The following is a 25,275-nucleotide window of genomic DNA, read 5'->3' on the forward strand; positions in this document are numbered from 1 at the left end:
TCGACATGGTGCATGCGCTAGACGTGTCGGGGAGCGTGAAGTCACACGTCTATGTCTCTTAGACGCTTTCTCTCATCTCGCAGCTCGCGCTCTCAGTGTTTTCCCTTCATGCCGAACCATTCAATGTGACAGGTTCAACACTATATCTAAATGCTAGAACCCCTCAGTGGTGTTGTGCGAGAAGACAGCTGGGGTCAACCTAGCAGCGACTACCTTGTGGCACGATCTATGATCCACGGGTTCTGACTGTTCACTTTGTTTGAAAGACTCTATCGTGGCACTGGTCCTTGTCTCCATCTTTTACTGGTAGATTCATCAATCGTGAACTCTTGCGCTCAACAAGGGGGAACACCGAAGAGAAACATATGGACCAATTTCCCAAGTCGGGAGCAAACTTCCAAAAATTCAGCTAAGCTATGTTGAAGATAGTCGACTGATGGCTACGGCGGGCTTGATGGACCTACTCCTCGAGCCTTCGAAATTTCCTATGTAATATCAATCATCTCTCGCTGAACTTTGGGCTTGCACAATGGCGTCCTGTGCGGTGCATCTCACCTGTATCGATCAGAAAATATTCTGTCATATGAGCTGTAATCTTGAGACTAGTCACTAGGTGCTGCGGCAGATGTAAAGACGATTACTTTGCGATTGACACTCTTCGTGCACAGTCCATAGCCAAAGGTGCATCGAAAAATCGTTGCTTAAAAATGGTGCGCTCAAGAGATTCCTTCGTGAAAATACTAAAAGCCCGCTTCACACAGCCGCCAACGCCGTGGCATTATATTCGATGGCCAGCCCACGATGATGTCAGTGGCGGGTTTTTTCAAGTGCGCAAGGGTACACGAAGGCTGTTTCAAAGATGCCTCAAGATCACGTTATCTAATGGCAGTTTGCAAGGCCTTATTGTGCATGGTGTCAGGGCTATGTGGCATCTCATCGGAGTGAGAGTGTGGCTTTCGCGAATTCGCAAAGCGACGGACCTTTGCATTGTTCCCGCCACGAACTGATTCGTATAAAAATCTTCATCCTTTCTGCCATCCTCCATCACTGCTACCCCACCCTCGAACCGCTGCGCACGCACAACGCTCAGTGATCTGACAACATGAAGGACCTCAACATATATAGTCATGCGAAATCCGGCTACTGGAAAACACTGTGTGGCCTCGCCAGTGAGTGGACTGGCGGTATCTTAGTCCCCACTTGTGAAACTAAATCGATGATCTTAGTCGCATCGTCTGTCTCGAATCTTTATGTGCTTGTCGTCACTGTCTATGCAATAACATGCGAGCAGAAGATAGGTCAGTAAATCCTCCTCCTTTCTTCCTTCGCTGTGAATTGATGCCAACAACACGATACAGACGTGGGCTTAGTCGTTGTAATCCCCGCTTGTCTAATCTATACAGGCCTTTTATTTGCGACGTGAGTCACTTCATCGGTCTAGAATCTGCAGAAGATGTATGAATGGATTTCTTTTCACGGCCCAGATTCATATACCCGAAGAAATACATGGCCCACCAGATCATATTTGTGGTAGCCACGTTGCTCGGATTGAGTAGGCTGCTCAGATCACAGATCTGGAATTTCGCTCTAATCGAATCCTTACAGTCCCGGTTATCGTTTTCAGCACGGGACTTTCCAGACTAGGCCTGGTGCTGAGTGGGCCTGATGCCACCGATGTTTCTGTCTCTGCCGCTATACTCATGGCCCTGGCGACGGGATGCAGCGCAACTCTTCCTTGGGTTTGTCAGTGCCATTCACCTCCTGTGAAACATGTTTTCTCTCATATTTGCTATTCTTAGCTCTTCAAGGCTGGTTGTATGCATTCACGGAATGGCGTGACCAGTCACGAACCAGAGCAACGACCAGTGCGCAGGGTCTACCTGTCTAACGATGGCCATCGCAACGGTTTCAGTGAATAGGAATATTGCCTTGGATTTCCCTCGCGTATTGACGACGATTGAGCGAAGGCGAGACAGGGGAATGGAGCGGACAAACAAGTGGGCACGGGTGCCTGCCGTTTTACTCTCTCTCCCACGTCAGGACTGCAGCGCAGTCAATATTCTCTCCAAACAATGTCTGTCTTTACTTACATAACTGCAGTTTATCGAAGATTATTATTGAAGGTCTCTGTGTGAATAGTTGATTTATATTCACGACTGACGATGCGACAAGTTCCGGCTATAGCCAACCGGATCCAGTTTTCGATGGTTTATATCTGAGAAAGCCCTTCATACACTACCAATATTTTCGCTGTATCATGCTTGATTCTTGCCAGGCATCTGAGCGTCGAGTTATTGGCATGGCCTGAGGCGACAGTAGATCGAGATGCCCTATGTTTGTTCTGACTCCTTCCTGCAGCGATGTTATATGCTCATCTAGCGTCATCTCGATTAAACTGTCTATAGTTTTAGAAATGATATATTCGAAAGCAAGTGTGTTGCACACCGCATCTCTCAGAGGTCCTGAGTGCCACATATCGAATATATAGCGTGAGTAGTTTTTTCTATCCGGGAACTTAGACAACGTCAGACCTCGACCATCACAGGAAAACAAGGAGGTATATAATTCGTTCGGGTCTATAGATCTCCCTTTGTAGTATAAAGGCGCAGACTTCCAAGATGAACATTTGCCCAAGCTACCTTCCCCACTCGCCCTTCAACCACGGCATGCACCTGAAAAATCTATTCTCTATCCCATTAGAAACTCACCTGCGGATTTCTTGATGAGATATTGACCTTTCGAAGAACGTGCAAAGCAGTTCCGACACGCTTGCATGGCGGAATGTGGAGGACAGAGGTTCGTGCAAGAAGCCGCGTTCTCTTTTTATAACTAAGATCCATCCGTCGATGAATGGAAGCGTCAGCTCGTCTAGAGCTGAAGCGACCTGGAACCTTGCGACGCGATCGTGCCTCTGCAATCGGCTTCAACCGTTCTCCATATCACGACCAAGAGCCAGGACTACAGGTGAATCAACAATACAGATGGCTGAGGGTTGACTTGCCACTCGAACGCTCGCAAAAGATGGTATATAATTAGGATGTTCCCAGGATTTGCGCATCCCAGTATAGGAATCCGACCTCCCAACTTCATTATTGTCACGTCTGTACAGTATGTCCGGATTTGGTTTCAACAATAACATCATTGCTCCGCCCGCTGCCCAAGCAAAGGCACCCTCCGAGGTCAGCAGCCGTTTCATCAGATGATGCCATTCAAGAAAGTGGCAGCAATCATCTCACTTGCTGGAGCCCTGGATATGCGCTGCCAGCGTGAAAATATCTGCGCGCATCTAAATCTAAAAGGGGATTCGCATCGATGCGGCAGAGGCGTTAGCGCGAAAGAATGTTCTGCAAGCCCATTAAGCCCCACTCTTCTTCATAGATGGGATCCGCCACGGCTCGAAGATCAAAGTCGAAGAGGTCCAGCTACTCTACGGAAGGATACGATTCCGAGAGATCGGAAGAGCCGACTCGTATTTCGAACTTGCATACAACATCAAACCTGCATGCTTTGGCTTCAGCGGGCATGGATGCATGGATTTGGTTACCGAACGAAGAGATGGAGAAAGTCCCGATGATGTTGGCCCTGCGGTCCGCGCTCGCTTCCAGGGTACGAATCGAGCGGGAGGTCGGTTCGCCTTCGGCCTTGCTCTTGGCGGACCGCGACAGCCTCTCTCATTCGTAGCTGAAACTCGGGTGAGACAGTGCATATGGCGGCGCAAGAAACCGAGCATGGGATGGTAGTGGCTTCCAAGGGCATTGCATATCGACGAAGAACAAGATGACTTTCCCGCCACTAACGCCTTCCTTCGCGCACATGGTTACAAAGTAATCAAAGAGACTGGACAACGCGCTGGAATGAAAGTTGCAAAAAGAGGCTAGATGGGGAAAAATTCGATCGCACGTATGTGTCGGGATGATACGCAGAGAATCGAGGTGAGAAGACAACAGTGTGATGGATATCTGCGGAGCGTAGATCTAGGACTGCGCAATAGGCCGCTTGTACAGAGTCCAGGAAACACCATCTAGTTGCAATTCAGCGGGATGCAAGGAATTTGGTGCTGAGCATCGAGATACCGATGAGCGTATTCGAATCGATTCGCAGCGTCGCGGGAAACGTTTCCTCCAGCAGAGGGGCTTGGCTAGAGAAATTCATTGGAGAGATTGTTCAGAACAGCCACCTCCTGTGATACCCACGATGTGCGGGTTTCGTACATGACCGCCTAGCACAGGGTTTCTCGGCACGAGACGCTCTCGGCCACCGGGCTCGACTCGAGACAAAAGTGAAAGGCTTTTCCCGACATCTTGATTGATAGTCACGGTATGAGAAAAGTTTCGCTGTGCCCTCTGAGGCCTGAGGTGCGACGATGGCAGAACCATGAGTGGCAGTGAGGACTATCTGTCCATCGATAGCGCCCAAGCCGGATACCGTTGTGCTATCGCGAGAAGGCTCTGCGTGAGAGCTGGCCTATGTATAGAAGCAGTCATTAGGTGTTCTCGTGTTCTTGATCCGCGATGTCAAATCAAGGGGCCCACATACGCCCACGATGCGGTTCACTACGGCCGCGAGCAAGCAGCGCAGCAGGTGAACAGTCGTGTGGGCGTTTCCACGGGCTGCAGGGAAGTCATGGAGATGGCACGCGGGGGCCAGTAATCAAAATGCGCAGATGATCATGTTTTCCGGTATTGAGATGCGGGTGGTCGCGGGAGGTTGAATGGAATGCAAGGCTATGATGCATTTAGCGGTATACAACAGGATTTGATTATCTATCACCCTCAGGGGTGTGGCACAGTATAGGCGCACGCAGAGAACACCACCAAGCATGCAAACTCGCATGTCGGCGGACGATAGGATAGACGCCGAATTGAGTCGATAATCGAACTAAAATAGATCCAGTGGCAAGGAGCCGATTCCAAGTGAATTCACAGCAGATGAACTGCTGTATGTGTGGATGCCACGGCGATAGCCAACAGGATGGCGGTGATGAACAAGGGAAAACGTGGGGGCTCAGCTGAGCAGAATGAGGAACGAGGACTGAAAATGAGGGTACCGACACGTAGGCTCGCGCAACCTGTGCAGAGTGACGCAGCAAGGAGGACCCGGAGGACCTCGCTCTCTGATGACGACGACCAGCCTTTCTCCATTGTGCTGGCTTACATACCTGGCGTACAAATGCCGCCATATACGCACGAGCGCAGCGACGTTGCACTGACGAGAACAACAAAAACAAAGGTGGACTTTGTTGCAGAACCAGGACGACCGGGCGTATTGTAGTGAAGAACGGGCCGGATGCGGCCGCTCTTTGTGCTGTGCACTTCGAGAAGTCGTGTTCAATGGACGAACGATCTTCTGGCAAACAACTAAAGGGGCTTGGGGCTGGAACGAGGCAAGGAGGAAAGGGGCCTGATGTCGATCCGGTCAGTGGCGTCACCGTCGAGGCGTCTAGAACACTCTCGAGCGGCGGGATGCGGCGGCGGGTAGGCGGGACCGACTCGTGGACCGACACCGCCGTGGTCCGGCGGTCCATGATCCGTGGCAACGGACTGCGCCGTGGTTCTCCGCCCTGACGTGTTATAAGCCCAGCCTCCTTGCCCGCCCCTCCTCTTGCTCGACGTTCCACGACACCGCGCCTCACGACTCGCTCCCTCCTCTGCGCCGCCCTCGCCCCTGCACCGCCGTTTCTGATCCATCTCAGTCGACTCGTGCCCACTTCGACTCTCAAGCCTTTCCGGATCTTAGGCTTCGCGTATCCCAGTCCAGTCACATCTCGAATCAGACCATTGCAGCAGCAGCAACAGCATCATCACCACCAACGCAAACAGCATCTCGTCTCGCACGCACACTCACATCACGATGCTCGCAACCCAACAGCCGTCCTCCGCGTTCTCCACCCCTTACATGCACGTCCCCGGCATTCCAATCGTGACGCGGCGCACAGCCCGCTCCGCACCCCGTCCCATGCGCGTCATCTCCTTCCCCATCCCTCCCTCCGCACGCGCACGGCGCGCACCGCCGCTCCCGCCCCGCATCGCGCGCCTCCAGGCCCCCGCCGCCGCATACACCCTCACCGACAACCCCTTCGCGGATCCTGATGCCATCACCAACGCAGCCGAGCCTGTCTCCGAACCACGCGCGCGCACCTCCCCAGCTGCCACCTCCGTCCATCCTGCCCACGCACGCACTCGCCCATCATACGCATCCGCCGCTCGGGCAGCACCCGTTCAACCCGCACCCCCTCCGCTCCCGGAGCGCGGCGTCCGCGCGAGCGCAGTCGCCTGCCTGCTCCTCCATCGCGCACATGCCCGTCCCTTGCGCCGCTGGGCACAGGCGGGCCCGCGGGCCTACGTCCGCAGCCGTCTCTCATCCGTCATAGTTGCAGAGACCGAAGGCGGCGATGACGATGCTTGAGATGCAGACCAACGCCTGCTCCCGCCCGCTTGATCCTTTTCTATTTCCTGTTCTTGATTTCCTTGCGCATCGCATATAACTCATAACACGTCACGATTTCCGTACGTTCTCTTACACATCGATCTATCCCCCTGCCTTCTCGCCATACCCGTTGTACTTGTTGTCGCTGCCCCTTTTCCTTCTCCTCTCGGGTCTCCTCTCCGCCATCGCCCGCCTGCAGCATATTTAACCTAATACTCGTAGCATTATAGATAGATTACGCCTGCACGCCCGCATTTACACAATCGCCATCGATTGACCATCCCGACCGACGTCGAAGTCGACATCGTCCACTGCCTCTCCTTTCTTTTTCCTCTCCTTTTTCCTTTCTCTCTCTTTAGCTGGCTCTCGATCTCGATCTCGATCTTGGTACCCCCTCACGCTCCCTTGCTAGCTCCTTGGTTTTCACGCGCACATCGTTAAGCATTCTGCCCGTTCTCTTATCCCCTGTTTCTCTTTGAGCGCGTCGTGTTCTCCGTTCTTGTTTATGATGTACGTTATCTTAGCCGCCCCCTCTCTCCACCCCACTCAGGCCACTCGCTCCAGGCCGTTCTTACTTGTAATCATCGCACCGCCGTACGTACGCTGCACCTACCGATAGTGGGTGCACACGACCCGACCCGACCCGTCCTCATCCACCCCTTTTTTCATACTTCACCGACAAAGTACTTCACGCTTCCGTTTCCTCGTACTCGCCTCTTGGCCCTGCTTGTTTATCGACTGGGTCCCAATTACGCAGGTGTTTTCTTTTTGGCAAGCGTGGAGCTGGAGTGGTTTTGATGCATTGATGCATAATGCGCTGAGCTTATTGGGCGTGAAGTCGAATTTCGGCAGGCAGGCTGGGGAGAGAGGTGCCACGTGCGGGCCGTTCGGCTTGTGCTTTCGGCAAGTTGCCCCCGCTCTATCTTAGTCTGACCCAGTACGTTCGTGTTCGAGTTCCAGCCCACTTTTTCAGATGACGCTGCGGGTCTTTTAGATCACCTCACGGTGATCCTCGCAAGCGGCAAGCATATTGGGGTAGTTGGTGAACTTCAATGTCACAACCGCCCCATTCGGGAAATTATGGAACGTCGGGCCTCGGGCTCGTGGTTCTGGCAGCAGTTCACGACGGGCTTTCCGGTGCCAGGAGCCGGTTCTCGCTCGGATGCGCGAGTCAACGTGGGGATTGGTGCGTTGCGCGTCATTCGCGGGCGGATCTTGCTCCGCGGCGGTGAGGCGCCCGCTTAGGCATAGGCACCTTGACGCCGCAAGGCGGTCGGTCGGTCGGTCGAGAGTAAGTAAGTATACAGGCTGAGCGCCGCGGCTTGTGTATTCTCCAGCGTGTGCGGTCGGTCTTGGTCAGTCGCCGTATCGCCGATCTGGCAGTCGTGCGCTGCGAGGGTAGCCTTGACTCGGTTAGTGCGCGAGCGACCGCCTTCTTTCTGGTGGGGTGCGCGCGGGACGCGAGGCCAGCTGAGCAACGAACGCTGTGTCGGAGATTTTTATTATGTCTTCGAGTAGCGACACTGTCTGGGCATGCACGGACGATCCCCCGTCGCGCGGAAGATCCGCCCGTGTGTCTGGCTCGCGTTTGATTCCGCCGTCTTAGATTAGTCTCACAACGCTGAAGTTGAATGGGTGCGCAAGAACAAGCCGGAGGCACGTTTATTGAGAAGGCCGTGAAAGAAAAATCTAGGAATACAGCTAGTGCGACGAACGATTTTTTGAAAGCAAGACAGAGGTGATAGGTGAGATGGAAACAGGGACGGTCGAACAGAGACGACAGAGAGGGCTATAGAGATGGGATGATAGAAATATATAGAGAGAGACGAGAGAGATAGTGTGAGAGAGATAAATCAATATAACATAGTGCGGCAACAGAAACTGCCTTTTTGAGAAGAACGGAACGGAGTAAATAGACTAACCTCGTCTCCCTGTCATACGAGAAGATCGTATCCGGCGCTGAGGTGCAGTACACCGGGCTTCCCAATATTCACGAGTTGGTGGGGGTGAAGGAAAATAGCGCGCTCTGTTATGCGGCGGGCTGGATGGGATGTGCTCTGTAAGATTGAGGAGTGCTGTGCATATTTTGAGGCTGCAGGATGAGCACCCGACACATAGTCCTAGTCCGGGTAGGGATGGAAATTGGGGCGCCCTGCGCACCGCCGTCCACCTAGGAAGCGACGAGGCTGGTCTGCGAGTCTTTAAATAGCCTTGTGTGCTCGGATAGTCCTGATTTGTGTTTGCATGTATGAAACGATAATCAGACAAGCTCATGATGGCCGCCTGGATGAACGCTGTGCAAAAAGCGTGCACACCAGGCCTGTCATCCGGAAGCGTCAATCCCATCCTCAAGTGGCCGTCCGTGCGGGCCCGGGCAATATTCCACACGCCACGAGGTCGCCGTATGGGGCCAGGCGGACCTCGGACGCAGGGGGCGGGTTCGCGAGGAGTGGTGCGAGGATATATGGGCTCCTCGGAATCAGATCGTCCTCCAACTGGTTAATAAGAGGAGGAGGAAGTAGGAGATCTGGGATGTCGCCACCCAGGAATTGGTCGAAAGCGCCGGGCGAGGAAGGGAGGTAGGGGCTTGGGAGGCCGCCGTCCTCGAATTGGCCAAAAGCGCTGGGTGAGCAGGGGAGGTAGAGGCGTGGGATGGGATGATTCCAAGCCGTGTCTGTGTGTGCGTTCCACCCGGGACTGGGGACGGCACACCGGTGCGGGAGAGCACTGGGGCTGAAGACATCCCAGATGCTAGGAAGGGCGCCTGTGGAAATAGCAGCGGGAGGGGAGGGGGCATATTCCGCAGTGCAGTGTGTGAGGCCGAGCGGGGGGAGGTGAAAGCCATTCAGAATGACCCCTGAGATGGTAGACGGAGACTGTCGGACGGAGGATGGGTGGTTGTGGCCCACAACCCCAAGGGCGACTAGGTCTTGAAGGCCACTGAGACTGGAGCCGGAGATAGCGCCCGAAAGGGCCGGGGAGAAAGCAAAACCATTGCTCTGCAGGTGATGTCAGATGTATATACGACAAAAGATAGTGAGCTTCACGCACGCTTGGCTCTGTTCTTGCTAGCGTATCTTCACGCTGCGCAATATTGTGATATTTCAAGCGGTGTTCATCCTGAATGTTGTGATTATGTGTGAATACGCAGTACACAAACGATGTACGAATCAAAGGCGTACTTGGGAAGGCGATGATGGAGGTGTGAAATAGCTTGAAGATCCCGGGACCGAGGATGAACGAGAACCATTGTGCGGAGCCTACGCAAGGGAAATGTTCAACATTTGCATGAATCAACAATGAGATGGGGAATGAACAACGTACCGATGGAGATTGTCCAGAACCTAGGTGTTCAACATGGGTGGCGTGTGGCACGGAGCCGTGGGCGACTTCAAACCTGCCCCGTTTGTGAGACGGACGACTCTGCGCGGACGGCATCGTCAGAAGTGTACAGCAGGTACAATCATAACCTCTCTTACCTGCTCTTCGTTTGCTTCAATGCTCTGATGAGCCAAAAAAAAATTAGTGTGTGGCACCGTACAGCACGAGAACTGGTGTACCGTTCCGATCTCCAACTCGGATGCCTTGCGCTTTTTTGGTGATGGTGTTGTTGAGATGGACTATGGTGAAAGTGAAGGGACAAAAATATAAGAACTTGGGTAGTGAGGCAGATTCGCGTAGTTGTACCGGTTGGAGAGAAACCTCCAGTGGCTCGATCTCGGGTTGATGCTGAAGAGTCGGAGGCGGTGTGCTTGAGGTAGCTGAAGCACGCGTAGTTGGAGAGACTATGTCTTTTGATATATGTCTTAGAGGGCGGCTGGGAGTATGGTGAGATTGGGCCACCGTGCCATCTTAGCAGAGGGCACTCACTTTTGCGGACGACCTCGTCCGAATACCGTCCTAGTTGTCTTGCGGGAAATTCTTCTCGTTGCAGTGGATAGAGTAAAAAGAGCGCGTCGACCGGCATTGCAGAACTTCATTTTTTAGAGGACGGTAGAGATGATGGGAGATGCAAGAGAAAGAGGAGGGTGGCAAAACGAATATGTAATAACGTACGCCAGTGTAGGCGCTTGTTGTGGTCAACAAATAATGCACAAAGAACCGTCATCAACTACCGGTCATTCCTTACCACAAGATGGCTAGCAGGTAAGGCCGATACAGACTCTCGATTTCTTCCATTTGCTCCTTGTTTGCATCGCGAGAAGGAGGCTAGCGAGATTAAAAAAAATCAGTTCCAACATTCCACACGCACCTGGGGAACTTTATATCGCCATAATGAGGAGGAAGACATTAGAACAATGGACGGGAGAGGCATTAAATCGTAGAAAACAAAGCAAATTGACCAGAAAGACGAGGGATTTGCCTGGATTATATTACGTTTCATTGTCCTTGTTTTCTTTATGACGCCACTTAGGGACAAAAATTGTATTGTGCGGACCCATCCCGGACAATCGGGACTTACTGGCACCCATACCGTTCCATCTTGGACTCTCACAATAACCAGACGCTCTCTGTGATCTTGAAAAATGTCAACGAGCCCTATCAACGACTGCAATCAGATGAACTCCTACCGACCGATCATGGTTCAAAGTTCTCTCGATGCACTGTTAATGCCGCACCAGCTTATCCCAATAGTGTCTCCTCAGTCCAAGGCGCAGCTCTACAACTCGGAAGTTAGGTGGAATAGAATATCATGGAGAATCGTCGTTGTTGACGACGACTCATCAGACTGGAATCTGGCTACGATCGGGCTTGCCTTTCTAAGCGGGAATTTGTCCGAATCATGACCAAAGGCGTCCTCGATTGAGACCAAATCGTCGGATTGAGAGACACCCTTCTCTATCCTACCTCTCTTTTCGCAAATTTCCAACTACGAATAGCTAGCGTTTGACTTCTGACGGAAAAGTGAAAGTGATGTGTTAGGGAGAAACCAGCCCATCATCATCTTCTCGCGAGAATTGCCACGTCAGTCGTTGCGGATCGATGCCACTGACTTCTCCCACAGAACGGAACACGAATAGCACACAAGGTAAGTATGAGCCCATTACTTCGTCTTCGAAGCTCAAACAGATAGATGTCACACAAAGCCATGATCGACTAGTTCAAGTTTCTGCTGAGCACGTCTTCAGCACAAGAAACAACGGATGCGTTCCTACGCATGCAGGCTTTCCGACATTTCCAGGCTGCTGCTAGCTATACTCCCTGTGGCTTCCCCCCCCCCCCCCCCACATAAGAAGATCAACGACATTCGCACAGATGGCAAGGAGCACAGGCATTAAGAATAACTTCGCGAGTCGCAAATGTAAGGAGAACAATTTGTGAGAGGGAAATGATCGAGCATCGATTGGTCAGTGTACCAAAACTTTTTTTTGCAAGGGGCTTGTTTGGTGTTGTCATCGATTCGAGGTTCTCTGATAATCTAAATCGTATAGACATCTGAATCCGTGCCAATTGTCAAGAGCAGAAAAATGTTGTCGAATGCTACCCTCGCCACCTGTGCTTCAGGCGCTTGTCTGCTAGGTCTACGTGCTCTTAATATTTTTGGCCTTCTCATCACCATGATCGTCCGAGTACGTAGCCCAATACTAGCCATTTTTCTTTCTTCTATGCGCTCGATCCACGAGTATCGACAACAGTTTCTCACCCTCTCACAACCCCGTCATAAAACTTTAGCCTACTGCTCAACCAAAACGACCCTCTTGGCGCTTTTCCAGACCAACGACGACGATGACGCCAATCCGAAGGTGCTTTTGGGAGTCGGGCCATGGCCGGGCATTGAGTCGGCAGCTGTGCACATAACGAGTTTCGCGTTACCTTGCAGACGTCACCAATGCTGCAATGAACTCTCTTTAACCCGAGTGGCCTCATCCTGTTATATCCAAGATGATCATTCGAATGGAAAGCATGTGCGACCCCCCCTCATTCACCGACAAGTGACCGGGGCTTTGTTTGTTCTTGGGCTCGACATGTTTTAATACATGTACTTGCAACATTGGTTAATATGAACGTGAGATTATCATACAACTTCCCTATACTGGCTCCACAGAAGCACTCTGCCGCAACACGAACAAAGGTCGAACAACCCCTTAGATGTCGACGAGACCACTCTTCCCCTACTCCATAGACCGCTCGTCCAAATGCATCTGCCCTCCGCCGTACAAGGAATCCGCCGCCGCTCGAAAGTCATTAGTCTTGGTGACGTGCGGCACGATTTTCTTACCATTCCAAGTCAAATTCACTTTCCCATACAAGCGCCTGTTAAGCCGACTCCAAAATCTTGACGTTTGAAGGTCCAATTGCTCTAATTGTAGGTTCGCCAGTCGCCGCCCCTCAATGAAAGGGTGTATGGCATGAGCGAGCACTCCACCGCGTCTCGCCCTCGTTGTGGATTTAACAACGAGCCTCTTCAAACAGGGAAAGAGAAATCCACCCGAACGCCAGCCAACGGGAGGAGTGGCGGCTCGGAGAAAGTCGGCGAAGTCGTAATGTGCGTAGACTGTGACTTCTTCCACTTGAGACAGAGTTTCAAGCGCTGACAGCCAATCAGATACAGAAAACCCCCCGCCTGACATATCTAAGGTCAAAGTCTGCACGTCTGTGAGAGGCATTAACCTGAATATATCAAGGAATTGACGAAGCTTCAAAATGTCTAGGCGCTGCCCGTATGTATGCCACGTGTAGCCAAATTGAACAGGGCCAAGGAGGTCTTCGGGTGGTGAATTTATGGTCCTCCCACCTTCGGCCCATGAAGAACACTGGAGCCTCTTGGTTTTTTTGCCACCATAATATAGGACGGTGCTACGAAAAGAACATGGCAACGCATTCGGCTAACCCAAGAACCTCAACATAAAAGCTATTATGTGATTTGTAACCTCCAGAAAAGTGTTATGTAGATGATTGACAAGGTGCAAGCATGCAAGCGAAGGGAGATAAAGGTAAGGGAGTAAGTGAAGGGCACTGGGTTCCTCTGTTGAATATTCTGGAAAGAAGGTCGCACGAAGAGTCTGCAGATCGGGCAAAGTCACAATCACTATTGAGTCAAGATTGATGCGCGAAGGACTACCATTGATCCTCTCGATGTTCGCAGAGCGTAGATGCGGGACCCTCTGAAGCAGAGATTGTAGTTTAGAAATTGTGACATAGGATTTTGCTGTAAGGTGTTTTAAACTGGCCAAAGTAAATGATCCATCCCGTATCCAAACTCCATCCAGCGTCAATTCGGTGAGACGGAAGGCGCTCTCGATAAAATTTGTAGGAATGTTTAGAGGTCCGCTATCGCCGAACCAATATCTTCTAGTTAAAGACATCTTTTCGAGTGCAGGGGCAGGGCCAGTGAGACCATGCAAGATATAGATCATGCTATGTTTATATCCCTCGATATCTAGCTTGCGGATCCGTCCAATCTGTGAGAAAATGGTTCGAGCGACCCGATCGCCGCTGATTTGCAGAGTGACATCAATGATTTGCTTTGGAGGTAATCTTTTAATGCAGAGGTCGAACCACTGTTTAGAATCGTAGGCAATAGTAGACCACAAGCGAGGATAGCCAATTGCAACGCGACGCCATCGGCTACAGATATGCGTGAGCTGGATCCATCCTGGATACAGTCGAGGGAAGGTTCGGTGATCATATGAGTATTCTATTGTTCGGTAGTGGGGCTGCCACTCCCATCCATCGAAGCAGAAGTCGAAAATGTTCTCCAACATCTCGTTCGGAAATTGCGAGATGGGTAATGATTCATTGTGCGCTCGAAGTGAAGCAGTTGAGAAATTTAAATCGGAAATGGTAGGGTGCTGTACGATTTGTCCAGTGTCTACGTCACGTAAGTCTAAATCAGCAGCAGGAGGTGCAGACTGAGCTTCTTCCTAGGAGGATGTTGGTACGGTGACAGTGAAAGCATCTAAAGGAAATTCACCATTGTATATTCCTGACCCGCGAAAGGTCCCAATCAGAAGCGAACTGCGAGAGTCCTTCGCGCTGATGCTATGGACAGAATTACTATTCTTCAAATCATGAGTCGACCTAGTATCGTGATTTGACTTAGTTTGACCTACTTTATGCCTACGGGCGTACTTCGTCGTTCGTTGTTAGATCAGGGCGATGGCCTTGACAGAGAGTTGTCTTGAGAGGTGAGGGCAGAGACTGAGTGGAGGCCTCGAGTCCGACACGAGCCAACTTGTTTGACGACTCATTCACTGCCGGCTCGGTTCTGTTCGGCTTCAGTCCCTTCATGCTTGCAAGTCTGCAAGACCCCATAACATGTTGTCGCAGTACGGATTCACTAGTACAAAGTTGACGATAGCACAGTATTGATGCAGGGCATATACAGCGTGCATTCTACATAGCGGCCAAAAAAAAAAGACCCTAGCGTCGCGCTTGTCCGTCATGACGAACCCTACTTTCTACCTACTTTGTGAGCGATCAGTCAAACATGCCTATCCATCCATCATCACACATAGCATCTGACATCGTCAGAGGCCTCCGAACGGCATGGGGGGTGTCTGGCAAGAGTTCCTTGCTATCCTAGGTCATACGCACTTGGCCGTATAGACGCCTATCAGGCCGACGCAAGAAAGGACCACTGAGGAAGGCCACCGCCACTGGCAGGTGAGCCGCCGTTTGCCCTTCAATGAACGACTTTGATATATCCAGGAGCGGAACTCGGTGACCCCTGAAAGCGTTCGGCGTCCATATCACAAGCCTCTGCAGCTTGGGGAAGAGAAAGTCGTCCGCGCCGTGTGGAGTGGCGGCCTTAAGCAACGTGGAAAAGTCACAGCGTTTGCTGATGACGAGCGTCTCCACACCAATGAAATCGCGAAAGGCGGACCGCCATTCCGCCGTCGAGAGCGTCACGTCCGTATCCCGACAGATCTCCCAGACGTTCTCGAGAGGAAGATGCCTGATCATCGTGCCCAGATGGTCGCGCACCTCTGACGATGACACCCACCGATATGATAAGGAGATGGGAAACTCGTGATTCCACCCTGTCTTTGAGAACATCGAGCATTGGAGGACAGGGCATCTCCCCCTCGGAGCATCATGGAAAAAGGTCAATCCTTCAATTCGTCGAGGCAAGGCGTTTGGCTGCTGCACAAACTGGAAGAAGTCAGCTGTTGCGCGCTCCAAGGCACCCGCAGCTATTCTGCCGACATCAAAACGCACAGGGACTCGAGCGAGTGAGGGGGTGTGAAGATTTAAAAAGGATGGAGAGGCTGCCTGTTCGACCAGGTATGTTTCTGCGATCAGGTCACGAAGATTCAGCAAGTCGACCGCGGGAGCAGGAGGTGAAATGGAGCATGAGGCTTCTTCAACGTGGAAGAAGTGTGCAACTTCCAGATATAGAATCTGTCGTAACAGTGGGTACATCTCATCGGATGTTACAGATTTATGCGTTTCAAGCCATCGTAGAGTGGTCATTGACCATGGTCCGTCTTCAATCTGAATGTAATTTCCGAGCTCCAATCTCGTAAGATGAGGAGCATTATTGAAGAAGACCTCCTGGATATGAAGCATGTCGAAATGATGACCATACATGAGAGAGGTGATTGTTGTCAATGAAAGAGCCGGGTCAAGAGCCTTCAGGAACTACTCCAATCCTTCTGGAGTGTATGAAATGATTCTTAGAGTCTGCACACGTCCAATCTGTGGGAGGATCACCTCTTGGTTGGCCCACATGTCGTCGAGTGTCAAATCTATAGATAATCCAGGCGCCAAAGACGATCTTGCGATGTAAAGCTCCATCCACGATTACGATATGTAGGAGATCGTGGACCACAGGGAAGTGTAGCCGAGCGCGGCGCGACGCCATCGCCAACACACATAGGTGAGCTGTATCCATTCGTGATAAAGGGTGATAAAGGGGGTATCCGAATCGATCGAAATACTTATCCGTCCAAACCTGGGTGCAGATGTCGAAGATCTTCTCCAGAAGCTCATTGGGTAGCTGAGAGATCGGCAACGCCTCGTTGTGTGCTCGAAGCGCGAGGTGGACTCATCAGCAGGCACAAGAGCATGTTGAGCGATCTGCCCATCGGTCTTGTCCTAGTTGGATGGAGGGTTGAACTGTTCAGCGGAAGGATAAGATGGCGGATGTTGACGGGCTTCCTCCTGTATGAATGTCAGCGCGATGATGATGAAGGCGATGTAAAGCCCACTATACCATGTTCGACTGGGCGAATTCTATCGAGGTAAGAGCCATCACGTCAGCTGAATGATTGTTATGATAGCAAAGCAAGCGACTCACAATGTATAGGCTGTGCTTGATTTGAAGAGCGATAGTCGTGGTCGAATCAAGGCTTGACCGACAATCACCGCTCGCATAACTCACAACGTGGCATGTCAGTTACAAAGCCCAACTGGTCACACCATGATACATAAGTTCCCGCTCGAACAAAGCTCGCGGTGCCAAGCTTGCATTCGTTCGTAAGGCGATATTCTCAGGCGTCCTCTATAGTTAACTCCATAATCACAGTACAATCGCAGACATAGATTCTTCCAGATACCTTCAAAACGAATCATTTGTACGGGTGGACGCGAGGGGAAGAGGCCCAAACTCTCAGGAGGTGATAAATCCGGGATGCACAGTCCACCTGCAGAAGATTCGGAGCCTAGTGACAGTGCGTCTACAGGTCGCGATGTCAAGATGAATGCGTGTGGCTGGCGGGTGCTGAAGATTAGAGCGCGGCTTGGCGACGCAGCGGGCGTTCTGGACAGAATAGAAAAGATGGGAGAGAAAGCGTACGAGTGCTCTTGACAGGACGACACGACCCACGCCCAAACGGATCTGGAACGCGAGACGTTCTCATCCACCATTCTTCACGCACGGGCAGGCGAACACGATGCGTGCGTATGCAAAACAAATGGACCCTATAGCACGTTTAGAACAAAAGCTTTTGATGGGAATTGCGTTGGCCGAAAAGCGGCAAGAGCGTACGATACGTCTGAAAAGGAATGGTGAGACGTCGACAGGATCGATTTTCTCTAATAGCAACGTCGAATGATAATTTTAGCCCCGTGTACGTCTTCGTGAGTTCTTCGGACATTTAAGGCGGACTCTCACTTACTCTCGGCTGGCCCCGCCCGAGCTTCTCACTGCAAGAAGCCAGCGTGTGCTTGAATACCAGCGAAGGTCGCAAGAAGGACAGGAGGATAAATAGCGCAGTACCCTCCAAGTGGTAAGTTAGTCGTAGGCTACAATACTAGAATGTCACGGCCGGATCTGGGTGTATGTCGGGCACGGTTTGCCCTTGGACGTGTAGAATGGCGAAATAAGAGCAACTGCGTCCGGGGCATGGTGAGTGGGCTACGGGAGGCGAAGCACAATGTCCAAGATGAGAACAGTATTTCAGTCGAGCGTGGTAGGTCACTAGAGGGTGTGTGCTATCGCCGGCTGCCTGCGGAGACTCTCAGAGAGCGAGGGGTTCCCAGACGGACATGAGGGTGAGAGGCGGTCGCAGGGAGATCGGGTACGCGGGGCCCGTGGACCCCCGTGTTCGTGAGGAGGAGGTGTCAGAGAGATCGCCGGAATGCACAGAAGGAGGAATGTCGCGGTGAGAGGTGGAGTCAAGTAGGTGTGCGGAAGCCAGCCGTCGGAAGGGTCCCGACGGCAGCGAGTGTGTCGCGTTGACAGGCTGTTCGACGTCCAAGATACTGTTTCGGAGCGAGAAAAGTTTTCGTGGATTTCGTCGACAGCGTGTGCTCGCCTCTGTGAGTGATTCTTTCAGTTATGCCATGCATGGTGAGATCTGTGAGAGGCGGAGGAGGCACTGGAGACGAAGCAAAAGAGAATTGTGAGCGTGGGAACCTGGGTCGGCCGACGCTGCGATGGGACCGTATGACGTAACCATCGGGCCGCGGTCGGGGGTGTGATTGGGCGACCCGAGGAAGTCCGTCGCAGTCGGCACGGACACTCTCACCACCTGCTCAGTCCTTGCTGGCTCACTCACCCACTCACTCAGTCACTTATATATAGATCTCTCTGCCCAACATGTCCGCGTGGATACCCCCCTCCTCTCCACCTCGATTATCTGTCCGCCCGTTCGACTCATAGCTATCGAAAATAAGCACATTCTACTCGCTTCAGGTTGATGTCACAGACTCTGCCAGACACTAAGGCTACAAGTCCAGCTGTTCGCGGTGCGTCCGTGCCGCTAACGCCAGCCGCGACTCTCACAGGCGACAAGCCTGTCGAGAAAGAGGACGTCGAGGGCGAGGCCAAAGACCGCCCGCGTCCTCTGTCGAGCACAGCCCATGCTGACGATGGACGCGCCATCCATCTAGTTGACTGGGATGGCCCCAACGATCCTGAAAATCCGAAAAAGTGCGTACAGATCTTCCCACCTGCATCCAGTAAAATTAAGCTAACCCATTGTGCAACCCGAATCATCTGCGCGTGCAGCTGGAAATACAGCAAGAAATGGCATCTCATCCTTACCGTGTCATGCTTCACCTTCATATCCCCCATCTCGTCCTCCATTATCGCACCTGCCTCAGAGCAGGTCGCTGCCGATTTTGGCGTCACCAGCTCCGTCGTCATTGCCATGATGACGTCTGTATTCGTCCTCGCGTATGGTACGTGCTTCAATTTAGTTTCTAGTGCTCCTCGCGAGATCTCTGTATTGCATCTCCTCGCTCGCTCGAGCACGCGGAATACGCACACGTTATCCCGCCGCACATAAGCTTCACCTCGAGATACCGAATTATCTCATCTGCTATCATGCTTCATGACCTCTTACTTGTTTCTGACCCGCTACCGCGGATGCAAATAGCCTTCGGCCCCCTCATGTTCGGCCCGCTGAGCGAGATCTACGGCCGCTCGCGCGTCCTGCAGCTCGCCAATCTCATCTATTTTGGTACGCTATCCTCTCCACTCTCCCCCATTCAGATCTCACACGGTCCATATTTCTTTGGCAACTCGCCTTCCGTGGCTTATCTCTGTCTCCTAACGCCACACCTGTTATTATCGTCGGCGCGTCGGCGTATGCTTTTTTGGTGGTCCTTTGTTGGATGGGTCAAAATAGCGTTCAACCTCGCGTGCGGCTTCGCCCAGAACAAAGGCCAGCTCATCGCGTTCCGGTTCCTCGCCGGCCTAGGTGGGTCCGCCCCGCTCTCGGTGCGTCTCTCCCTTCCTCGTCCTCCCGCCCGAACGACTCCTTCAAACCTGAGGATCTCTGACATGCAAATTACTTGCAGGTCGGCGGGGGCGTTATCGGCGACTGTTTTCTGCCGGAGCAGCGCGGACAGGCGCTCGCGATCTACTCGCTCGCGCCGATGCTGGGACCCGTTGTGGGACCTGTGATCGGCGCGTGGATTGCGGAGAAGAGCCAGTGGCGGTGGGTGGTGAGTTCCGACTTCTTTCATTTTGGTGGCGGGACGCCGAATTCTGTTGCTGAGATTGATCTGTAGTTTTACTCGACAACGATTGCGGATGCGTTTGTGCAGGTCTTGGGCATTTTATTTCTGAAAGAGAGTGCGTGTTCTCTCCCTTTGCTTTGACCAAAAGGCAGCGTGATTTGACCTTTGCGCGTTGCTTGCTGTGCAGCATACGCGCCGGTGCTGCTCGAGCGCAAGGCGCAGCGCATACGCAAGAGCATGACGCCCGAGAAGGCCGAGAGCGTCGTCGTGCGCACGGTTTTCCAGGGTGCAGACCGACAGTACGTGACTTTTATCCTCAGAAGACCGACCGGCTGCTGACATTCTTGTCTTGTTGCTTCTTTCCTATGTGGGTGATTTGCGCGCGGGCTCGGCAGTTGGCGGACAATCCTTGCCAAGGCGCTCGTGCGTCCGTTCGCGCTGTTCGTCTCTGAGCCGATCGTGCAGCTCCTAGGGGTGTACATGGCGTTCGTGTACGGGCTTATATACTGTGCGTGCTCCTTCCCCCTTTTCCTCCCCCCGCGGCTCGCGCGTTTTCTAACTCCACCCCTGCGGCGTACAGTGTCGATCACGACGATGCCGTCTATATTCCAGGGCATCTACGGCGAGTCCGTGGGCATCGCGGGGCTGAACTATATCGCGCTCGGCCTCGGGCTGTCGGGCGCCTCGCAGATCAACGCGCGCACGATGGACAAGGTCTACGTGATGCTGAAGAAGCGCAACGGGGGCGTCGGGAGACCGGAGTTTCGACTGCGTGAGTGGCGCTCTTTATGCTTTGGTTTTCTCCTTTCTTGTCTTCTTCTTTGTGCTCCTTTTTGTCGATTTGGGTTGCGCTCGCGAAAGAGAAGACGGGATGCTGATGGCGGGGCTTGGGATCTGCAGCGTCGATGGTACCGGCGACGATCTTTCTCCCCGTGGGCCTGCTCATTGCGGGCTGGTCCGCACAGACGCATTCGCACTGGATCGGGACGGATATCGTGAGTTCCTCGCTTCTCTGATGACGGCATTTTGTTGACTCGCGCACGCGTGCGTCAGGGCATCGTGCTCATCGGCGCGGGGTCGATCCTCAACTTCCAGAGCATCCAGACTTACGTGATCGACGCGTTCACGCTGCACGCCGCTTCCGGTGCGTCGTCCAAGTGTTTTCTCTCCTCTCCGCGGGCTGCGGTTCTAAAACGGCACATTTGGGTTCTTTTTTGCTTGTCGGATGGGGTTAGCGCTGGCTGCGACGTCGTTTCTGCGGTCCCTCGCGGGGTTCGGGTTCCCGCTGTTTGCGCCCGCGATGTACAACGCGCTCGGGTTCGGCAAGGGCAACACGATCCTCGCGTGCGTGGGGATCCTCATCGGGTGTCCTGCGTGCGTGCCGTCCGGCTCCTCTCCCTTTTAATTTGCTGACGCTGACGCTGACACCTTTTTGTTGTATGTCGTGCACCGCGTTGTGTGTAGGCCGTGGCTGTTCTGGCACTATGGCGAGCGGATACGGGCAGCGAGTCGGCACGCGCATAAAAGCTGAGAAAAGAGAGCCAGAGGATGAGTCGCTTATGGAGATTAGGCGCGGAATCATGCGGGGGCGTGATGCGATGTCGTCCTCCGACCCACCATGCAAAACATAGACGCGCGGCCCACACGTTGACGCCGCATACCAGCTCTGCGCTCATACCCGCCGTACGGCATACTTTCAAATGACCCACTTCTACATGAAATTCCCGTCTGCTGAGACTTGTCGGGACCACGAGCGCCTCCCTCCGAGGGCCCGTTTGATGATCTGATCCACGGACCACCAGTTCACCTATCGTACATGTGTATCCCTGACGACGACTAACGATCTGTGGGACTGTGCATGCAGTATCCCCATTTAATAGCTTTTGTACTTCGTTTATGGATAATGCGATCGCGGTTGTTGATTCTTCAGCTGGAGGCCATGGCGCGCAGGTGTCACAAACGCGAGTTCCGCATGGGATTGTGCGCGTCTTTGTTGCGGTTGTCTCGCATCGCCAAAGATAGAGGTGTTTGTCAGGACGCGGAACAATAATGCGGGGTAGACCCTAACCCGATCACAGGGGCTGTAGTGGCATTAGGTAAGGGGAAAGTGGTACGATTGTCGGTCGCAGTGGAGCCGCCATCGCCGCATATCATACCGCACAACAACACTGGTGTTGTCTCCATCTCTCTCTCCTCAGAACACTCACATGCCCCGAATACCTTCCGTCTCGCCGACGACGGGCAACCCTGTCTCCGCGAGCTTCGTGCACACCGTCGAGGGCAGCTTCGTCGACTCCACCGGCCGCACACTCCTCTTCAGAGGCGTCAATCTCTCAGGCGCATCCAAGGCTCCTGTAGGCGAGCCATCATACATCCTCAACGGCTTCTGGGAGGACGCGGAGAACGGCGGCAAGAGCTTTATCGGGCGCCCCCTCAACATTGACGACGGGTCCGCCGATGTCCATCTCGCGCGCCTGCGGGGATGGGGCTTCAACATACTCAGGTACCCCGTCATGTGGGAAGCCCTCGAGCACGAAGGACCGTGAGTGCTGCTCTTCTTGATCGCTTGGCTCCGCCCCTTCCCGCTTCCTGCGGCTGACCCATGGGGCCTCAGTGGAAAATATGATTACGAGTTTATGGACTATACTGTTCGTGTGTTGCGCAAATGCAAGGAACATGGATTCAAAATATATATGGACCCACATCAGGACACGGTGCGTCTTGCAGGTATCGTCATCTTTGTTATATTTTTGGCTTATCGCCTTTTCCAGTGGTCCCGCTTCTCTGGCGGCTCGGGTGCACCCTATTGGACACTCCCCGCATGCGGCCTCGACCCGCGAAATTTCACCGCTACACAGGCCGCTATCGTCCACTGCGAATACCCCAGCACACAGCAGCCCGACCCCGCCTCTGTCCCCGCTATGATCTGGTCGACCAACTACGGCCGGCTGGTCTCCCAAACCCTCTTCACGCTCTTCTTCGCCGGGCGCGACTTTGCGCCCAAATGCGTGCTCGACGGGCAGAACATCCAGGACTACCTCCAGGCACACTACATCGAGGCCTTTGGACAGCTCGCGGAGCGCATCCGCGACGCGGGCGACTTGCTCGACGACTGCGTGATCGGGTGGGACAGCATGAACGAGCCGTCGGAGGGCTTCGTGGGCTACCCGGACCTGAACACGCTCCCGCAGCACCAGACCTCGACGCTCAAGAAGGGCACCACGCCGACGCCCGCCGAATCGCTCCGCCTGGGGATGGGGCACGCGCAGACAGTCGCGAACTGGACGTTTGGCGCGTTCGGCCCGCGGCAGGACGGCACCGTCACGATCGACCCTAAGGGCCGCACGGTGTGGGCGGACCCCGCGACGGAGCCCGACGGCGTGCACCCGCAGTATGGGTGGACGCGCGACCCCGCGTGGCCGCTCGGCGTATGCGTGTGGGCGCTGCACGGCGTGTGGGACATCGAGACAGACTACGTCCTCCGGCCGGATTACTTTCGGTATCTCTCCAACTCTGGCGGCGACGAAGGGGACGGGAGCGTGGATGCGGCGGACGCGGCGGGCCCGCGCGAGGTCGCGTTCATCGCGGATTATTGGGCGCCACACTGGCAAGCGTACGCGCGGCGCGTGCGCCAGGCGCACCCGGAAGCTATCCACTTCGTCGCGCCACCCGTGTTCGCACAGCCGCCGCCGCTCGACGAGCGCGACCTCGGCGGGCGGTGCGCGTACTCGACGCACTACTACGACGGGCTGACGCTCATCACACGCCACTGGAACTGGTTCAACGCGGACGCGCTCGGCGTCCTCCGCGGGCGGTACCGCTCGCCGGTGCAGGCCGTCAAGCTCGGCGAGCGCGCGATCCGCAAGTCGTTGCGGGAGCAGCTCGGCATCTTGAAGGGGGACGCGGTGATCCTGGGCGCGTACCCGACGATGATCGGCGAGATCGGGATCCCGTACGATATGGATGATCGCGCCGCGTACGGGTACACGGACGGCGGGCGGCACAGGGGCGACTACAGCAACCAGCAGAAGGCGCTCGACGCGAGCATCAACGCGATGGACGGCGCCAACGCGCTCAACTACACGCTGTGGAACTACTGCCCCGACGGCTCGCATCCGTGGGGTGACGGCTGGAACATGGAGGACCTCAGCCTGTGGAGTCCGGACGACCTCCGCCCGCGAGACGGGGACGGCGAGATGTACCCCGGCAATTTTGGCGACAAGTCGTCGGCCCTGCTGCTGAAGCACAAGGGCGGCGTGCGCGCGTCGGAAAGCGTCGTCGCCGTCACCATCGCGCATGCCCCGTTCCCACCCGGCGCGTCCGCGCTCTCGCTCTCCACGCTCCCGATTGCGGGCGCGCTTGGGCTCGCGGCGGACGAGCAGCAGCAGCAGCCGCGCAAGGAGATTACGTCGACAGAGCGCTGGCACAGCGCGTTCGACTTTCTGACTGACGGCGCGCGCGGCGTGCGTGCGTTCAGCCGGCCGTACCCGACCGCGGTCGTCGGCGCGCCCGTGGATATCGAGTTCGACGCGGACAAGAGCACGTTCCGGCTCACCGTGCGCGTGCGCGCGGAGGACGCGCCCGCGCATCCCACCGATCACGCGCCGCGGCGGCCCTCGCGGCCCGGCACGCCCTCGTCGGAGTCGGGGGGCTCGCTCGCGTCGACCTCGATCGCGTCTGCGTCGTCGACGTCGGTGGCGACGACGGACCTGAAGCACGAGTCGCCGCCGACGGAGATCTTCCTCCCGCTCGTGCACTACGCGTCGGACCAGGCGGTCGGGGCGCTGCTGGCGCAGTCGGAGCACATGGTGGACCCGTCGGGGTCGGCGGGGACGGTCGACGGCGGGGATGACGGGCTGCATGCGAGCCGGTCGAGCGAGACGCTTGGTGGGAGCCCGTATTATCCGCCGCGCGCCGCGGGGCTGCGCGCGGGGCCGGGCGGGCTCGCGGTGGAGGTGGAGGTGTCGGGCGGTCGGTTCGAGGTCGTCGGGGAGCTGGTGCGGTGGTGGTACGACGTGCCGGCGGAGGGGGAGCCGGAGCGCGAGTATTGGATCACGGTGAAGCGGCGCGGGGGGCGGGTGTGGACGCGAGAGGAGCGGGAGGTGGAGCGGGAGGGGTGTTGTTGGCGCGTGGGGGACTTGTGTGCGGAGACGACGAAGGGGTGCGTGGTGATGTGATGTGGGGGGGGTGGGGGGGTGGGTTTGTATGTTATTTCTTCACGGCTACCCTTATTTTTTCTTTTCCCTTCTCGTGAGTGTTTCTTGCTCTGCGCTCATCTTCTTGCTCTGTTGTGTCACGCTATCTTCCTCCACGATGCGCATCTCTAATCTGCCTCGGGCCGACCCTGACTCTGCTCACGGAACGATACTCCCCCGGACGCTTGTACTACATATAGATATACTGTGTACATATAGCATACAGACCTCTACTGCTGGTGCACCACTCCACGAGCGATTACCCCACGCGTGGCTGGCCAGCAGCATCGACATTTGTAGA

General features: G+C 54.5%; 9 protein-coding genes across 9 annotated transcripts; 4 read left to right on the forward strand and 5 right to left on the reverse strand.

The window, feature by feature from the left end:
• Positions 1 to 1,102: 1,102 nt before the first annotated feature.
• Positions 1,103 to 3,740, forward strand: HETIRDRAFT_115472 (uncharacterized protein; the record flags this gene model as incomplete). Its single annotated transcript, XM_009543657.1, has 12 exons — positions 1,103 to 1,169; positions 1,227 to 1,298; positions 1,404 to 1,419; positions 1,485 to 1,552; positions 1,606 to 1,743; positions 1,800 to 1,865; positions 1,913 to 2,074; positions 2,406 to 2,432; positions 2,728 to 2,796; positions 2,864 to 2,964; positions 3,069 to 3,108; positions 3,379 to 3,740. The coding sequence occupies 12 exons, from the start codon at positions 1,103 to 1,105 to the stop codon at positions 3,738 to 3,740; spliced, it is 1,188 nt and encodes a 395-aa protein (XP_009541952.1).
• A 1,590-nt stretch (positions 3,741 to 5,330) lies between these two features.
• On the forward strand, positions 5,331 to 7,201 carry HETIRDRAFT_443395 (uncharacterized protein; the record flags this gene model as incomplete). Its single annotated transcript, XM_009543658.1, has 3 exons — positions 5,331 to 5,474; positions 5,737 to 6,936; positions 6,991 to 7,201. The coding sequence occupies 2 exons, from the start codon at positions 5,331 to 5,333 to the stop codon at positions 6,403 to 6,405; spliced, it is 813 nt and encodes a 270-aa protein (XP_009541953.1). The 3' UTR covers positions 6,406 to 6,936; positions 6,991 to 7,201.
• Positions 6,345 to 7,389, reverse strand: HETIRDRAFT_438146 (uncharacterized protein). The gene has a single exon (XM_009543659.1). It carries the CDS (start codon positions 6,626 to 6,628, stop codon positions 6,446 to 6,448), a length of 183 nt encoding a protein of 60 aa, XP_009541954.1. The 5' UTR covers positions 6,629 to 7,389; the 3' UTR covers positions 6,345 to 6,445.
• Positions 7,390 to 8,059: 670 nt separating this feature from the next.
• HETIRDRAFT_407343 (uncharacterized protein) lies at positions 8,060 to 8,810 on the reverse strand. Its single transcript, XM_009543660.1, has one exon. It carries the CDS (start codon positions 8,770 to 8,772, stop codon positions 8,344 to 8,346), a length of 429 nt encoding a protein of 142 aa, XP_009541955.1. The 5' UTR covers positions 8,773 to 8,810; the 3' UTR covers positions 8,060 to 8,343.
• Positions 8,775 to 10,393, reverse strand: HETIRDRAFT_424524 (uncharacterized protein; the record flags this gene model as incomplete). The annotated part of the gene is made up of 8 exons (XM_009543661.1): positions 8,775 to 9,425; positions 9,478 to 9,546; positions 9,609 to 9,686; positions 9,751 to 9,849; positions 9,906 to 9,929; positions 9,987 to 10,046; positions 10,114 to 10,187; positions 10,297 to 10,393. The coding sequence occupies 8 exons, from the start codon at positions 10,391 to 10,393 to the stop codon at positions 8,775 to 8,777; spliced, it is 1,152 nt and encodes a 383-aa protein (XP_009541956.1).
• A 3,454-nt stretch (positions 10,394 to 13,847) lies between these two features.
• Positions 13,848 to 14,291, reverse strand: HETIRDRAFT_233057 (uncharacterized protein; the record flags this gene model as incomplete). Its single annotated transcript, XM_009543662.1, has 1 exon — positions 13,848 to 14,291. A coding segment is annotated over one exon (444 nt), but the record flags the coding sequence as incomplete, so codon positions are not given.
• Positions 14,292 to 17,831: 3,540 nt separating this feature from the next.
• HETIRDRAFT_101156 (uncharacterized protein) lies at positions 17,832 to 18,272 on the reverse strand (the record flags this gene model as incomplete). The annotated part of the gene is made up of 2 exons (XM_009543663.1): positions 17,832 to 18,130; positions 18,230 to 18,272. The coding sequence occupies 2 exons, from the start codon at positions 18,270 to 18,272 to the stop codon at positions 17,832 to 17,834; spliced, it is 342 nt and encodes a 113-aa protein (XP_009541958.1).
• A 180-nt stretch (positions 18,273 to 18,452) lies between these two features.
• HETIRDRAFT_61142 (major facilitator superfamily) lies at positions 18,453 to 21,702 on the forward strand. Its single transcript, XM_009543571.1, has 13 exons — positions 18,453 to 18,745; positions 18,824 to 18,996; positions 19,194 to 19,277; positions 19,446 to 19,537; positions 19,618 to 19,764; positions 19,831 to 19,894; positions 19,967 to 20,078; positions 20,175 to 20,287; positions 20,360 to 20,551; positions 20,680 to 20,774; positions 20,833 to 20,923; positions 21,015 to 21,153; positions 21,244 to 21,702. The coding sequence occupies exons 1-13, from the start codon at positions 18,513 to 18,515 to the stop codon at positions 21,308 to 21,310; spliced, it is 1,602 nt and encodes a 533-aa protein (XP_009541866.1). The 5' UTR covers positions 18,453 to 18,512; the 3' UTR covers positions 21,311 to 21,702.
• A 284-nt stretch (positions 21,703 to 21,986) lies between these two features.
• HETIRDRAFT_310350 (glycoside hydrolase family 5 protein) lies at positions 21,987 to 24,956 on the forward strand (the record flags this gene model as incomplete). Its single annotated transcript, XM_009543664.1, has 5 exons — positions 21,987 to 22,321; positions 22,394 to 22,493; positions 22,551 to 24,056; positions 24,198 to 24,335; positions 24,495 to 24,956. 5 exons carry the CDS (start codon positions 21,987 to 21,989, stop codon positions 24,954 to 24,956), a joined length of 2,541 nt encoding a protein of 846 aa, XP_009541959.1.
• Positions 24,957 to 25,275: the final 319 nt, after the last annotated feature.

Source organism: Heterobasidion irregulare (assembly GCF_000320585.1).
Source record: "Heterobasidion irregulare TC 32-1 unplaced genomic scaffold scaffold_02, whole genome shotgun sequence".
In the NCBI taxonomy this organism is placed as follows: domain Eukaryota; kingdom Fungi; phylum Basidiomycota; class Agaricomycetes; order Russulales; family Bondarzewiaceae; genus Heterobasidion; species Heterobasidion irregulare.

Bases quoted from the DNA above. Each gene is read 5' to 3' on its own strand.
- HETIRDRAFT_407343 (XM_009543660.1), bottom strand. From the start codon at position 8,772: ATGGGATTGACGCTTCCGGATGACAGGCCTGGTGTGCACGCTTTTTGC.
- HETIRDRAFT_61142 (XM_009543571.1), top strand. From the start codon at position 18,513: ATGTCACAGACTCTGCCAGACACTAAGGCTACAAGTCCAGCTGTTCGC. The intron at 19,538-19,617 runs GTGCGTCTCTCC...AATTACTTGCAG, and splicing joins GTGGGTCCGCCCCGCTCTCG to GTCGGCGGGGGCGTTATCGG. The intron at 20,552-20,679 runs GTGAGTGGCGCT...TGGGATCTGCAG, and splicing joins GAGACCGGAGTTTCGACTGC to CGTCGATGGTACCGGCGACG.
- HETIRDRAFT_438146 (XM_009543659.1), bottom strand. From the start codon at position 6,628: ATGCTGCAGGCGGGCGATGGCGGAGAGGAGACCCGAGAGGAGAAGGAA.